At 34.9% G+C, this 17,100-nt stretch overlaps 1 protein-coding gene across 1 annotated transcript in view; it reads left to right on the top strand.

Annotated features, from left to right (window-relative positions):
- The window catches only part of LOC114331790 (regulating synaptic membrane exocytosis protein 2), a 421,091-nt gene that overhangs the window by 66,326 nt on the left and 337,665 nt on the right, over window positions 1-17,100 (top strand). The window contains exon 2 of the mRNA XM_050648222.1: window positions 8,525-8,729. Coding sequence (XP_050504179.1) covers window positions 8,525-8,729 — 205 coding nt within the window. The remainder of the gene's footprint in view (window positions 1-8,524; window positions 8,730-17,100) is intronic.

Below are 17,100 nucleotides of genomic sequence, written 5' to 3'. Positions count from 1 at the left end.
TTATTTATCCGGTGTAGTATAGTAGCTACCAAAATATTTTGGAAAAAACCTTAATCTTAAGCTTATTACAAAGTCATTTGTATTTGAATGGTGTGGTTAAGTTTTCGGCCCAGGTAGAATTTTTAATTATTATAGCTGCTATTCAGTATGTTCACCTCTCGAAATTTAAGAATACTACTTAAATACAAATGACTTTATAATAGGATTAAGATACGCTTTGCTAAAATATCTTTAAAGGTGTCTCCTCGTTGGTCATGTGCTCATTCTAGGATATATACGTAATATACACTTCGCGTCAAAAAAAACTGGTACACTTTTTTTCCCAATGTAAACCTGTCTTCAGACTGGACACAATGGCTCGTGAATCACGGCGTTGTTGCCAGCACAGATAATGGAATTGCACTAAATCTAAATACAAAAAATAAAGTTCAAAAATCATGGTGGTGAATCGTAAAACGGGCCATAGGTAACTCAATGTAAAATTATAAACTGTTAAATTCCTGCTTCCCTAATCATTTTACAACAAAAGTCATGAGAAGCTATTTGTAGGGGATTAAAATCTGTATTAAAAACAAAAGCTAAAATTGTTCTAGGATTTAAACACATTCCAACATTTTGAAAAATACCTACATTTGCCACAGTAGGCATGTGTGTAAAAGTTAGGCCCACGTTATTATTTACCTGATTGTGTGCACACTATTGACTGAATAAAACATCTTTATATTATTACTTTCTCCTCAACTGAGGCTATCTTATCAATTTTATTATTTTTTAAACAAGAAATGATAAAATAAAAATTTTGACAGTTCAAATTGTCAATATTTATAATAACTTCACTGTGACCAAACGCAACCGATACACATTATGGTAATGTGTGTGGCCTAACTTTGGCGTACTTCTGTGAAAAATTCTTATTATATTTCTCATGATTCGAAAAAAATGCATACATTTAATAAAACACATTAAACATTTTGACAGGCGACATTTTCCCCCTATGTGCTTAATATTTCAGCAGTTTCGAATTTTATTGTAATACATAATATTTAAGTTCAACACTTGTTCACTGTAAAAGTTATTCATTTTGTATTAATTTCAAATTTTAATTTTTCCAGTGCGTTTTATTTATTAGTATCTCACAACTTTACGAGAAACCCTTTACATTTCTCGATTTTAAATTAAACATAATAATTTAATGTCATGTCTAGAGTTATTATCTGTCATATCTGTCATAAATTATAATAGAACACGAATTAATTTATGGGTACTTAATTGAGATGATGGAATATTACAAAATTAATAAGAGAATTTTTAAGGATGCATGTTTAAATAAATGTGACTGACTAATCGAGAATAAATCGAGAATTAAAACAACTCGATGTTGTTTTAATTTTTAGTAAATCTACTAAAAACTTGCGGTCTGCCGCACAGCCCTGCTTTTACCTGGTTTGATATAATATTTTAGTTGAACTGGCAACGTTGCCTAGAAATAAGAATGACACATGTGGCAAGACCAATTTACACAACTAGAAAAACACGATTTTCGGTTATAAGACTTGTACCAGTTTTTTTTGACGCGAAGTGTACGTCGGTAAGCCCATATTTCGAAGGCCTCTACTTTTTTCATTAATGTTGAGGTCATTGTGCACGTCTCGATTCCATATAACAAAACCGGAAATAGATAACATTTGAGAAGTCGGATTTTGAGAGCTAGGGTGAGGCTGTTAAAGGTGAAAATTTCCTTCATGCTAGTGAACACTGCTCTTGCTTTTTCTATTCTTATACGTATCTCCTTCGCTTGATCCAACCTTGAATTAACTGTTGTTCCTAAGTAAGTGTACGAATCCGGAATCCACGTGTTCAATTCTTTGATTGTCTAATATCAGTTGCCTTGCTCGTTGTTGGGTTTTGCTTACTAGCATTCATTTGGTTTGTGTGATGTTTAGGTACAACACAATGCACTTTTAAATTGCCTGCAGACAGCAGGACTTGACCAGTATGATATAAGGCTGCTAAAATACGTATATTACAATCAAGTAGCCTCTGCCGAAGTTGGAGAGAGTCGTACTGAAAAACTAACCATCAAACGTGGTTTTTGCGACAGGATTGTATTTTGTCACCCAGTCTTTTTAATCTGTACTCTGAAGAAATCTTTAGGGAGGCTTTGGACGACAGACAAGAAGGAGTAAGACTGGGCGGAGAAGTAATCAACAATATGACGGCACAGCCAGTCTTGCAGAAAATTTACAAGATTTCCAGACATTAGTAAATCTAGTCAGTGAAGCAAGTTATCGGAGAGGCCTAAAAATCAATATTTCAAAGACAAAGTGGATGGCAGTTGGAAAGATTAATGTAGATCAAGGTGTGCTTTCTCCTAATGGAGAGGAGATAGGACGGGTAAACTATTTTAAATACCATGGCAGCTGGTTAAATGTAAATTGCCACTCGGATCAAGAGATAATAACCAGGATCGAAATATCACTCAAGGCTTTTATGACCTGGAAACCAGTTTTACGTAACCGAAGCCTGTCGATGAATATTCGCAAGAAGGTCCTGAAATGCTATGTGTGGTCTATATTGTTGTATGGTTGTGGGACGTGAACGTTAAAAACTACAATAATAAATAAATTAGAAGCATTCGAATTTTGGTGCTACGACGAATCTCAAAGATATTTCGCACATTTCCAATGAAGATTTTCTCCAAATGATGAATTCAGAACGTCGGCTCATAAACATCATAAAGAGGAAAAAACAGAATCTTCTTCTTTAAGTACCGTCTCCTAATCGGAGGTTGGATATCATCATCACTATCTTTACTCTATCTACCGCTGGAACTTATTCCAGTGCCTTAAATCATTCAACCATGACACTATCCTTCTTCCTATACTCGTATACTCCTTCCTCCTCTTATCTGTCCCTGTATGATCTGTCTTAGTAGTTCATATCGTTTTTCCCTCATTACGTGTCCTAGATATTGTAACTTTCTTATTTTTATCGTGTTTATAATTTCGTATTGTTTGTACATTTCTAGCAATACTTCCGTGTTAGTTTTTTCTGTGCCCATGCTATTCTAAGCATCCTCCTGTAACACCACATTTCAAAGGACTGTACCCTTTTGGTGTTCTTGCTTCAATATCCAGCTTTCAAGTCCATATTGCAATATTGAAAACACGTGTCATCTCAAAGCTCTTACTCTCAGTTCTAATCTAAGGTCTTTGTTGCAGAAAATTGTTTTCATTTATACAAATGCATTTCTTGCTATTTCTATCCTAGCCCTTATTTCCGTCGTTTGATCATTATTGTCTGAAATCCAGGTTCCTAGGTATTTGTATTTATCTACTCTTTCTATCGGTACATTCCCCAAATGTATGTTTGTTTATATTTGTTTTCTTTGTTATTATCATGTATTTGGTCTTTTTATATGCATTTTTAGTCGATATGTTTCACAGAAACTGTTTGTTTTGTTTAGCGGTAATTGGAGTTGTTCAGCAGAGCTTGCCATAATCACGGTGTCATCTGCATATCTTATGTTGTTAATAGATCTTTCATTAATTATTATTCCTTCACTTTGAGATAATAGTGCTTCATCAAAAATGGCTTCACTATATACTTACATTAAATAGTAAGGGAGAGTACATCCCTGCCTAACTTCTCTCCTGATTTCAATTTCTGAACTGGGTTCATTACCTACTACACTTTGTGCTCTTTGATTCCAGTAGAGGTTCCTCTTTGAACCATAACACTCTCCTTCTTCCTATACTCCTTCCGCCTCTTATCTTTCCCTCTTATCAGTCTTAGTATTTCATATCGCTGTCCCCTCATTACGTGTCCCAGATATTTCAACTTTCTTATTTTTATTTTGTTTATTATTTCGCATTCTTTGCCCTGGGTTTCCTGGGTAGATAGAGTTACGAACAACGAAGTACTAAGAAGAATAGGTAAAAAGAAGGAGGTTGAACTTACAATTAAAGAAAGAAAACTACAGTATCTCGGACATGTAATGCGGGGCGAGAAGTATAGCATCCTGCGACTCATAATACAAGAAAAGATAGATGGCAGAAAAAGCATCGGAAGAAGACGAATTTCATGGCTGAAGAACCTGCGAGGATGGTTTGGATGCAGCTCAAAACAACTATTTAGAGCTACTTCCTCAAAAATTAAAATAACTATGATGATTGCCAACCTCCGTAGCGGAGATGGCACCTGAAGAAAAAGATTCTTTGCTCATTTCTCGCAATATTTCCGTGTTCGTTTTCTTTTTTGTCCCATGCTATTCTAAGCATCCTTTTGTAACACCACAAACAGAATAAAAATACCTTCTGTAAAAACAGAATATTTCGGCCATATAATTAGAGGACCTAAATACCACCTACTTTCCCTTATAATACAAGGACAAGTGGAGGGAAAGAGTTGGATTGATCGAAAGAAACTTTCATAGTTGCGTAATATTAGACAATGGTGTGGTTCCACATCTGAAAATAAATATGAAAAGGACGTGGCAGCCACGATCATTGCAGGAAACAGGGCATATTACTCATTAAGGACCCTACTTAAATGAAAAATACTCTCAAGACCAGCAAAAATAAGAGTATATAAGACAATAATTCGTCCTACAATAACGTATGGAAGCGAAACATGGACTCTGAGTCAGCGGAAAACGACAAAATTACTGGTACTTGAAAGAAAGATACTGCGGACTATCTATGGGCCTTGCAGAGAATAGACAACAGGAGAATGGAGAAGAAGACACAATGATGAATTCCAGACAATATATGGAGATGAAAACATAGTACGCTACATTAAAGCAAACAGAATACGGTGGGTGGGTCACGTACTAAGATCAAGTGACGAAAGACTTCTGAACGCCACATTCTGGGAAAGGCCCAATGGGAAAAGGTCAGCTGGTCGCCCAAGAAAGAGATGGAAGGACGCAGTAGCCAGTGATCTACGCAAAATGGGAGTACAGCAATGGAAAATAACTGCTCAGGACCGACAACAATGGAGGGAAATAGTAAACGCGGCCAAACTCACATTAGAGTTGTAGAGCCAAATGATGATGATGATGTGGTTCCACGGTAGAAGAATTATTTCGCGCAGCAGTCGATAGAGAAAGGTTTCAGGAACTTGTAACCATTATGACCGCCAACGTCTGAATACGGACACGGCACCTAAAGAAGAAGAAGTTTAAGCCTGTATTGTGCACTTGTTCTTTGTATATTATGTGTTTCGTTCTTCTTCTTCTTCATATGCCTTGTCCGTTGCGGACGTTGGCTATCATCATAGCAATTTTAATTTTGTTTGCGGCGTTTCTGAATAACTCGATCGATGTTAGTCCAAACCATTGACGTATGTTTTGAAGCCATGAGTGTCTTCTTCTTCCGGGTCCGCGTTTTCTTTCTATTTTACCCTGTATTATCAGTTGGAGTATATGATATTTATCGTGTCTCATTATATGGCGGAGGTATTCAAGTTTCCGTTTCTTAATTGTGAAAGCGATTTCTTTTTGTTTCCCATTCGGCGCAATACCTCTACGTTGGTGGTGTGATTAGTCCAGGATATTTTGAGGATACGTCGATACACCCACATTTCGAATGCCTCCAGCTTCCTCATGAATGTTTCCGTTAGTGTCCATGCGTCTGCGCCATACAGCAAGACTGGAAATACATAGCATTTTAGCAGCCGTTTTTTAGTGGGAGAGATATGTCGGAATGGGTGAATATATTTCTCACGTTATTAAATGTTGCTCTGACCTTTTCAATTCTAGATCCTATTTCGGTTATTTGATTCCATTTCGAGTTGACGACTATCCCAATACAAGGTATATATGTTACAGTTCAAGTTGATTCTCAGTTAGAGTTGACTCCAACTAGTTGGAGTCAACTCCAACTGAAACGAGCAGTAAAAGTTGATTTTAAAAATGTAAATCAACTTTTACTAGTTGGAGTTGACTCTTCCTGGATCGATTCAGTAAATGTTGATTATACGAGAATCTAATGTGCATTTTTGATGAGTGTGCGTTTCTTTGTTTTGAACGTTTCTACTTATTAGTATAGTCTGTAACGTCGCCCCCGTTAGGTAAATTATTCCGATTCGATTTTTTGCACAAACTTACTCAAAGAAATACATCCGTATAACAATCCTTATAACAAATACACAGGGTGTCACGCGGTACCGCGGTCGAAAAAATGTTTAACCAATTTTTGTTAACCAAATTCACAAAAATAATTTTTATCTACTCTATCTCATATTATGTAAGTTTCTGACTTCACTAAAATCATTCATTATTGTACTCATTTGCCCTCATTTTCGGCAGTAAAGTAACACTTTGTTGTATTGAAAGAAGAATGTTACTCTACCTGCCGCGATTATTAATCAAATTAACCGAGATTGAATGTAAGTGGTCAATGGCAGCAATCGATTATTTATTTGAGTGAAATTAAAATTTATTTGCTTTAATTATTAAAAATATTGAACAAAATTTATCTTATTGTTAATTAAATTTATGTCAAAAAGTAAAATTCTGTAGTGTTTCGCAATTATATTCATACAATAGCGATAGCAGTACATACATGAAGGGTTTAAAGTGTGTCTGAAGTAACATTCTATTTTGTATGAATATAATTGCGAAACACTACAGAATTTTACTTTTTGACATAAATTTAATTAACAATAAGATAAATTTTGTTCAATATTTTTAATAATTAAAGCAAATAAATTTTAATTTCACTCAAATAAATAATCGATTGCTGCCATTGACCACTTAAATTCAATCTCGGTTAATTTGATTAATAATAGCGGCAGGTAAAGTAACATTCTTCTTTCAATACAACAAAGTGTTACTTTACTGCCGAAAATGAGGGCAAATGAGTACAATAATGAATGATTTTAGTGAAGTCAGAAACTAAAAAAAATCAAAGATTAAAGCTACCTCTATAAGATCCTGAAGAAATTTTTGTCATTATTTCATTAATAAGATATTATTTTTAATTATCAACAATGAGCGCTAAGCGTGTATTGAGGCGGCCGTCAATGTGAGTGCGAGTGAGATTCACCATTGGACGGCCGGAATGGTGCATCTCTTTAGCACTCACCACTGACGGCCGCCTAATACGCACTTAGCGCTCATTGTTAATAATTATAGATAAAGCTTAGTAATAAAATAGTGACAAAAAATTTCTGCTGGATCTTGTAGAGGGGGCTATAAACTTTGATTTGGTCACTTTCTGACTTTCATAATAATGGATTTTAACCGAGTTATTAAGCCTTGAAAATGGCTATTTTCGCATTTTTCAAATTTTAAATCGCTTATAACTCGACAACAATCAATTTTAGAGAAAAATCACAAAATAACTTTTTTTGCTCAGAATAACCCAAATGATTTAAAAAAAAATTACTCGAAGTGAAAAAATTATTTTTGTGAATTTGTCTAAAAAAATTGTTTAAACAATTTATCGATCAAGGTACTGCCTGGCACCCAGTAGATTTGTTATAAGGACCTCTTTTTTAGTAAGTTTGTGCAAAAAATTCGAATCGGAGTAATTTACCTAACGGGGGCGACGATACAGCCTAGACTAATTTGAACATATTCAGTAACATTTAATTTCTAGAATCGGCTGTTTATGTGAATCAGAATCAACTTTTACTAAATTGCATTGGGAAGAGTATACTTTTCCTAGTTGGAGTCTACTTTTACTAGTAAATGTTGAATATAAATCATCATTTTATATTTACAATCAACTTTTACTGAAACCAGCCGTTAGAGTTGACTCCAACTAGTTGGAGTCAACTCCAACTGGATAATCAACTTGAACTGTAACATATATACGAGTCAACGTGTTCAATTCGTGTTTCGTTACTAAGTAATAATAAATTAAGTTTACTCTAAATTTATTTGTATATTTTAAAGTTTGACTAATGCTCAAATATTTGGATTATTAGCAACTAATGACAAGTATAATACTGCCGTCCTAAGCAAGAAGGCATTATCTCCAATTTTTACAATATTCGAGTTTGCTGTTTTATATGGGTTCTTATACAATTACTAATATACCTAACAAATTTAGAAAGCAGTAAGCCTTCATTCCTGGGTGTGGTAGACTATTAAAATTGCAGTAACTCTACTTGTTGCTAGGCATTACTTAGTTAAAAGGCAGTAAGTATCTTATAAAAGCCTAAAAGGTATACAAAAATGGAGATACTGCTTTTTAATCTAGCAACTGCTTAACTTCTTTTAAGCAAGGTTGTAATAACATACCTTGCTTAAAAACAGTAACCTCCATTTTCATTATAATTAATAAAAATCTCTAATAAAAAAATAAACTTATTCACTGATACTAAAAAGAACTACAACGTAGTTAAACAATTCCGGAATCCATAATGATTTTCATGGTGGCTCAGTCCTGTTTATTAATATCTGCATTATCTCGAAACTTAGGTACATTTGTGGAGATACTGCCTTCTTTCTTAGGACGGCAGAATAACTATTCTAATTATATAGAACCAATTATAAAGAACTTTTTCTTTTCAGAAGAAAAGCCGACGAGGTCCACATCCTGGAGGAGACGATTCGAGCCCGTAACGAACAGCAGAAAAAGGCGGGGGTGGAACTTGACGCCACATGCCACATATGTCTCAAGACTAAGTTTGCCGATGGGGTGGGGCACATTTGTAACTATTGTTCCATCAGATGTTGCGCTAGATGCGGAGGAAAAGTTACGCTCAGATCGAATAAGGTGAGGAAAAGTTTTTATGTGTTTCGCTAAGATGAAAAATCACTGATGTTAAATTTGAACTTGCCATATATTAAAAAAAACTGGCCAGATAAAGTTTTGCTTCCATTCAGATAAAAGTTTATCTTACACAAACAATAAAATGTATTAAGTAAAAGTGAAATATTAATAAACTGTTATTAATTTATTTATTTGTAAATAGTCCGTTAGCTGACGGTAAAATATTGCAAAACCTCTAAATTTTAAAGAACCGCTTGGATTGACATGAAATTTGGCTTACACATAGCTAACAAGTCAAAGAAAAAAAGTGATATTGTGCCGATGTGTGCTTTTGCCCTGGGGGTGAGTTTCATTCCTTTTCTGAGGTGAAAAAATATACGTCCAAAATAAGTCCGCAATTGGATAAACTGGCTTATTCTAAGCAACTTTTGTTCTATCGAGTTTTTTCACCAAGTCAATACTTTTAGAGTTATTTGCGAGTGAATATGTTCATTTTTTAATAAATGAACCACGTTTTTAGACGGGTTTTCGCAAATAACTAAAAAAGGAAGTATTTTGTCGAAAAAACATTCTTGCCTAAAATATAGCCTGTAAAAAAGTGGAACAAAAATGGTTGTATTAGGTCTCTAGACCTAGTAGAAGCAGAGTTATAGCTAATGAATACCTAATTGGTTCATGTTCGTAAAATTCCAAATCGGATATTTTAACGTGAAATAGCCAAACAATAAAGCACTTTTTGGGGAAAACTCATTACAAATTTTTTAAAGTGTTTAATTTAAAAAAAGCTTTATTTTTGTTTTGTAAAAAAAATTTCTAGCGTCAAAAGTAAGCAAGTTGCGCTCAAAATAAAGTTGGTCCCCTTTTTTCTGGTAAAAAATCAGGAAACTCACCTCCTAATTAGCATCTCAAATGAACTTAATCGTTACCACTTCACAAGTTGCTTTACTCGTGTATGTATTATTTATATGATCTGTAAGTTTCATCGGTTCAAAGTCCTTATTTTTGAAAGAGCTGTAGTTGAAAGAATTTGAACGAGTCACTAATCACGATTGTACGCAAATTTCGAAACCCTAAATCTTAACCAATTTTTGGTCTTTAGAAAAACAAAAATATCTAAAATATTCAGAAAAGCAAAGCCGACTTTTTTTTACTCTTTGAGATTTTTTATATCACTAATGATTTTTAAGGTATTTTGAAAAAAAAGCATTTTTTTCAAAATTAAAATTTTTAAAAATTATATGTTTAAGACCAAATTTTTTCAAAACTATGCACCTTAAACCGTTGGGACCTACAGATCATATAAACACAACATAAGTAAAGCAACTTTTGAAGCGGTAACGATTAATTTCGTTTAAGATGATACACATATTTTAGTACATAGATGATTTACACATATTTTAGTAGTTATACTGTTATTAGTTGTCTAATATGTTATTACCCGAGAACGGCAGTTCTCGCCAGTGGCGCACATCCACACTCCCCTACACGCGACACTATATATACACGAAATTTTCGATTTTCTAAATCTGACTGAATTGAAAATTGGACCAACTCCCATCTTAATGTAAAGAATGTATAGAAAATCGAAAATTTCGCGTATATATAGTGTCGCGTGTAGGGGAGTGTGGATGTGCGCCACTGGCGAGAACTGCCGTTCTAGGGTAATAACATATTAGACAACTAATAACAGTATAACTACTAAAATATGTGTAAATGACAATGTTTGGCCTTTCTTTAATAAGTCTTCATCAGTAATGTTAATAGATATTTTGGAATGGACATGAAAACCTATTATATACATGTCTCTTAATACGACAAATGTATTAGTAAGTTGTTGCAATATTATAACTAAATTTACATTGAAAACATTAACTTTTTTTGCTACAAGTTATTTTTTCGTCGCAGCTGAGTCCATTGTAAAATTTTTAATACTTTTATTGGTTTATTTTTAAATTGCGGTATAATACCCCACTTCTTCTGCTATTCCTGCTGCTTCTGCTAAAGTTTCGGAAAACGAATTTTTCATTTCTCAAAGATTATAACGTTTTTTCAAAAAGTTGTAGAGCTGTTAACTCTACTCTAATCGTTAGTATCTAGAGGGCCGTTAACTTTACCGTTTCATATTGCAAAAGGTTTAATGTTAGATTAATAAAGTTAAGTATTTTAGATCGAATAGTACTTTTAACTTCAAATTCAAAATTATTTATATGCTCTAATAATGCATAAGCTTCTAATTTTTCATCGTTTTTTTTTTTAGATAGCAATGAAATTTTCGTTACAGATTTCATTACGTGTCGGAAAGCTCGAAGCAAAGCCATAACAGCATCATGTCTGGATTACCACCGGTTTTCACATACCTAATCTTTTAAATGTTGGCGATGAATCCAAAGTAATAATAGTACATAGTACATCCCATATTTTAACACTTGCACTAAAAAACATATAATCTCTTAATTATATCGTAAAAAACAACTCCTGTAGGTACCTACAACAAGCTATTGTACGCCTGAATATACACCACTCATAACGCTTGCCCCATCATACCCCTTTCCTCTGCAGTTGTGTACCGAAAGCTGCTTTGACTGTATAAATTTTAAAATTTTATTTACAAAACCTTTGCACTTTGGTCCAACATGCGAATAAATTCCAAAAAACTTTCAACAACTTCTGCTTTGGAAGGTAAATTATTTTCATCGCAAGTTATTTTTACGTACCGGAAAATAAAACTAATAGTAGGGGAGGAAAGTATGCTAAATTTGCAGTTACTCGAGCGTTATGGGGACTTATTGGGTTGTGAAGATTAGGTCCTAAAACCAAAAAAAGTTAGGTAAAGTTTTGCATTTAAGTGAGGGTTTTCCATTTTTTAATTTAATTTTCCATTCCCAACAACCGTTTTTTTCCGATTAAATGTCTCGAATAAGAGTTACTTATATTTACGTAACGGATCCAAAATCTTCAATAAAAAGTGGGGGCTCCTATTAAATATTTTAAAGTAACCCCACCATCTCCCTCCGTGGGGGGTCATGTTTGGCGTCATTCGACAGATTTTTCAAAAATATTGAATACGTATAGTCCAGAAAGCCACTGCGCATCCGCTAGGAAAAATATTCTAATTCGGATTTTTTGGACAATCTTACTCAAAAAGGACTCCTCTTAACAAATTTCCATGTTGCCAGGACCAAAAGGTGGTCAAGAATTTTTTAAACGTTTTTTTTTTGTTTTGTTTCCTAAAATTATTTTTATTGCATGGAAAAAGTTTTTTTAGGTTTTTTGGATCATTCCAAACAGAAAAGGTCTTTAGTGACTTTTTTCTAAAAATGATAGTTTTTGACATATAAGCGATTAAAAATTGAAAAATTGCGAAATCGGCCATTTTTAACCCTCAAAGACTATGTGAAAAACTGAAAATTTGAATGTTGCCAAGGTAGGTAGATAGTCTTTAAACATCGATTGATGAAATCCCGAAGAGTTTTTTGCAATGCAATATTCAAAACTCTTGCCAATCAAGCGTGCGCGACACTATTTTCCACCGACAGTATGGTGCAAATGAAAGGAATAAATTCGTTATTTCGAAAATCGGCGACTTTAAGGAAAAATCCCGAAACAGGTCGATTTTTATTTTTAAGTTATGATATTGTGGCATATATGGTATACTAGTGACGTCATCCGTCTGGACGTGATGACGTAATCGATGATTTTTTTAAATGAGAATAGGGTTCGTGTGGTAGCTCGTTTGAAAGGTTCTTCAATTCTTCATCAAGTAATGTAAACATTTACATAATTTTTTATACAGGGTGTCCTTCTACTTCTTTTTTTGTCAAATAATTTAATTTAATAAAAATTTTTTGGACACCCTGTATAAATAATTATATAAATATTTATATTACTGAATAGAGAATTGAAGAAACTTTCAAATCAGCTAGCACACGACCCCTATTCTCATTTAAAAAAATCATCGATTACGTCATCACGTCCAGATGGATGACGTCACTAGTATACCATATATGCCACAATATCATATTTTAAAATTAAAAATCGACCTGTTTCGGGATTTTTCCTTAAAGTTGCCGGTTTACGAATTAACGAATTTATTCCTTTCATTTGCACCATACTGTCGGTGGAAAATAGTGTCGTGCACGCTTGATTAGCAATTAAAAAACAAATGAGTTTTAAATATTGTATTGCAAAAAACTGTTCGGGATTTCATCAATCGATGTTTAAAGAATATCTACCTACCTTGGCAACATTCAAATTTTCAGCTTTTCACATAGTTTTTGAGGGTTGAAAATGGCCGATTTCGCAATTTTTCAATTTTTAATCGCTTATATGTCAAAAACTATCATTTTTAGAGAAAAGTCACTAAAGACCTTTTCTCTTTGGAATGATCCAAAAAACCTAAAAAAACTTTTTTCCGTGCAAAAAAAATAATTTTAGGAAAAAAAAAACGTTTAAAAAATTTTTGACCACTTTTTGGTCCTGGCAACATGCAAATTTGTTAAAAGGAGTCCTTTTTGAGTAAGATTGTGCAAAGAATCCGAATTAGAATATTTTTCCTAGCGGATGCGCAGTGGCTTTCTGGACTAGTATATTTTACAGTTTTTCGATGTGATGTTTATTTCGAGAAATATCGCGTGGTTCCTATTTAAAATTTTAAATTTACCCCCCACACCTCTCCGTCTTGAGTCGTATCCATTTGGTATCATTCGATAGATTTTTAAAAAATATTGAAAACGAATTTTTTAGTTTTTCGACCTGACATTTACTTCTCGAAATATTCGCTTTTTTCTTGTGAAATTTTATGGCTCACCCATTTCCTTACGCCCCGCTCAAACCGTCAGATTTTTGAAATATACACTGTTCTGCATATACTTAACTTACCTTATCTTAATATGATGATTTAGAGTTTTTCTAAGGATATAATTTTTTTTCTCGGCCCCCCTTAACGAACTTCCCTCTATTAAGATCATATATGGAAGTGGTACATTTACAGGGAACAAGGTTTCTCCCCATGTCATATTATGACGCTCTCGAGTAACTTCAAAAATCCCCGCTTGGGCTTCTCTATCATAAGTTGATCATGTTTTGAAATATCTTGAGTGGTATCAAGTTTGGGTGGTATCAGTTTCTTGAGCCAGCAAATTTATAACTTCGTTTTGTATTTGGGGGCTCAAGTAATTTGTTTTAAGTTATTGTTTTTATCGATTATTTTGGCTAAAACAGGATCATATTTAGCTAGTAAAAGAACCACCGACAAAAAAATTACCTTTTTGGGATTCACTTTCATCTAAACTACCAATATGTCCACCAAACGCTAAATTGCACCCGGAAAGAGTAAGAGTTACGTCAATTACCTGCTTCATTACTTCCTTCCAAATTGCCTATTTTGATGCTTATTAGGGAAATATATTTTCTTCTTCTTCTTCTTCTTTTAGCCCATTTCTATCCAACTTTAGACATAGGCCTTCCCCAAATCTGTCCATTTCCGTCTGTCCTTGGCTGCGTTTTTCCAGTTAGTTCCTGCGACTTTTACCATATCGTCCTTCCATCGCATCTGAGGTCTTCCTCTTCCTCTTCTTCCTGTCCACGGTTTTCAGTTTTGTATTTCAGCATTCCATCTTGGTAGCGGGTAGGAACTCTTTAAATTCTTGAAGATAGTCCTATCAGGGAAAATGAATCAATCCCTGCCGTCCGCAGATTCCGGGGGTTTCCTGACCCGGGAAACTAGTACCTGTTTAGGGTCCCTTGTCCAGGGTTACGGATGAAGTCCACAACGGCAGCTACGGCGGAGAAGCGGAGCTTCGGTACGGTGTAGATGGCGGAAGTGGCAACCCTCGATTTTAGGGGTAATATGGAATCAAATTACTCACCGAATGATTGCCGGAATAAGAAATCCCCCACTTACTGGCCAACGGCTTTGGGCGGATGAGTTAGAAAGTGGTAGGGCACCCTTTTGCCATGAGGTTGAGAAATCGGCCCCGAAGGCGGAAGAACCAAGTAATGGTCAACGGCATAAGGATGTAGAAGGCAAGGGGAAACCACTACATTAAAGATCCCTATGGATATCCCTAGTACAATCATCATGGTGGTAGAAACCAACAACAGTGCTAATGATTATGGCCCCCGGAAGCCAAGATCCGGCAGGGGAGGAAAAGACAAGGCCTCTCAGGTCGTTAATCAGCGAATTCCTTGTCACAAAAGCGGAGACGAGAGAATAAGACTGTCCAATACTAAAATTGGAACCTGGAATGTTCAGAGCATGTTTCAGCCTGGTAAGATGCACAATACAATTCAAGAGATGAACAGGTTGAATATTGATATACTGGGTATCAGTGAAGCCAGGTGGCCTAACTCAGGCTTCTTCTCAACAGCAGAAGCTACAATATATTATTCAAGTAGCGATGACAACCTACATAGACACGGCGTGGCAATAATTGTTAATACAATATCTAATAGAGCAGTGAAAGGGTTTGTCCCCATCTCAGAAAGAGTAATGTTACTACAATTAGAGACATCTCACGCCACGTTGAACCTGATAAAAGTATATGCTCCTACGACGAATGCCAATGAAGAAGAACTAGAATTATTTTACCAGCATATCGAAGAAGCACTGAAAAAAACAAAAAGCAGAGAAATCACGATAGTCCTAGGTGATTTCAATGCAAAAATTGGAAAGGGGCAAAGCGGAAAATGTGTAGGAAACTATGGTCTGGGAAATCGCAATGAGAGAGGTGATCGCAATATTTCTAAAACTATGCTTTAGCGTAAACAGTGTTATATACAAAAATGTTCTACATGAAATTTAAAACAAAAAATGTTCTATACATAATTGTTATAAAATCAACGGTTCCAGAGTTACGGAGGGTGAAAAGTCGAGGTTTTCGATACTTTTTATATTTTTTTGGCAATATTTATGATATAACTATACCAAAAACCCAGACATCCAAAGTGAAAGTTATCCTCCAACACCAAATTGTTCTATATGGTCCACATAATGTTCAGAAAAAAGTCACACCATTTTGAGCGTCGGGTTTGGGGGGAGAGGGGGGAGAAATCGGTAAATATATAAAGTATCGGAAACCTCCACTTTTCACCCTCCATAACTCTGGAACCGTTGATTTTATAACAATTATGTATAGAACCTTTTTTGTTTTAAATTTTATGTAGAACAGTTTTCTATAGAACATTCCTTACGCTAAAGCATAGTTTTAGAAATATTGACGAAAAACTTAAAAAAACTACTAATTTACCGAATTCTCACCCATCTCCCCCCCAAACCGGACGCTCAAAATGGTGTACCTTTTTACTGAACAATATGTGGACCATATAGAACAATTTGGTGTTAAAGGAAAACTTTTACTTTGGATGTCTGGGTTAGGCCTTTTTTTGGACCAGTTATACCATACTACCTCCGTAACTTTGGAACCGTTCATTTTAGAAGGGTTATGCATCGGGCCTTTTTTATTTCAAATTTAATGTAGAACAATTTTGTGTAGAGGGTTGATCATGCTAAACCACTTAGTCTTAGAAATATTGACGAACATCCTACAAAAACTAAGAATTTGCAGATTTCTCCCCCCTCTCCCCCCCAAACCCGACGCTCAAAATGGTGTGACTTTTTTCTGAACATTATGTGGACCATATAGAACAATTTGGTGTTGGAGGATAACTTTCACTTTGGATGTCTGGGTTTGGGTCTAACTATACCATACTAAATCTCGTCATAAACGGATCCAATATCGAACGAGTCGATCAATATGCATACCTTGGAACAATGATCAACTCCACAGGAGATTACTTACAGGAAATCAAAATCAGGATAGAAAAGGCTAGAGCAAATTTTAACAAAATGAGGAAAGTGCTCTGCACAAGAGATTTGAAGTTGGAGCTAAGAGTTAGGTTGGCTAGGTGCTACGTTTTCTCGACTCTGTTTTATGGAATGGAAGCTTGGACCTTGAATGCTGCATCAATGAAAAAACTAGAATCATTCGAGCTGTGGGTGTACAGAAGAATTCTGAAAATATCGTGGACAGAACACGTTACAAACAAAGAGGTTCTGAGAAGGATCAATAAAGAAATGGAAATCCTAAATACCATCAAAACAAGAAAATTGGAATATCTCGTACATATTACACGTGGAGAGAGATACAGCTTGCTCCAATTAATTATGCAGGGAAAGATTCAAGGAAAGAGAAGCATATGGAGACGCAGAATATCGTGGCTGCGCAACCTGAGAGAGTGGTACGGATGTACATCAAATGAACTTTTCAGAGCAGCCATCTCTAAAATACGAATAGCTATGATGATTGCCGACCTCCGCCGCGGAGATGGCACTTAAAGAAGAAGATTCCATCTTTTATCTTCCTGTCTCGCATTG

Source organism: Diabrotica virgifera, chromosome 4, assembly GCF_917563875.1.
Source record: "Diabrotica virgifera virgifera chromosome 4, PGI_DIABVI_V3a".
NCBI lineage: Eukaryota > Metazoa > Arthropoda > Insecta > Coleoptera > Chrysomelidae > Diabrotica > Diabrotica virgifera.
The sequence above is the reverse complement of the archived record's forward strand: the minus strand, read 5'-3'. Positions and strand labels throughout refer to the sequence as shown.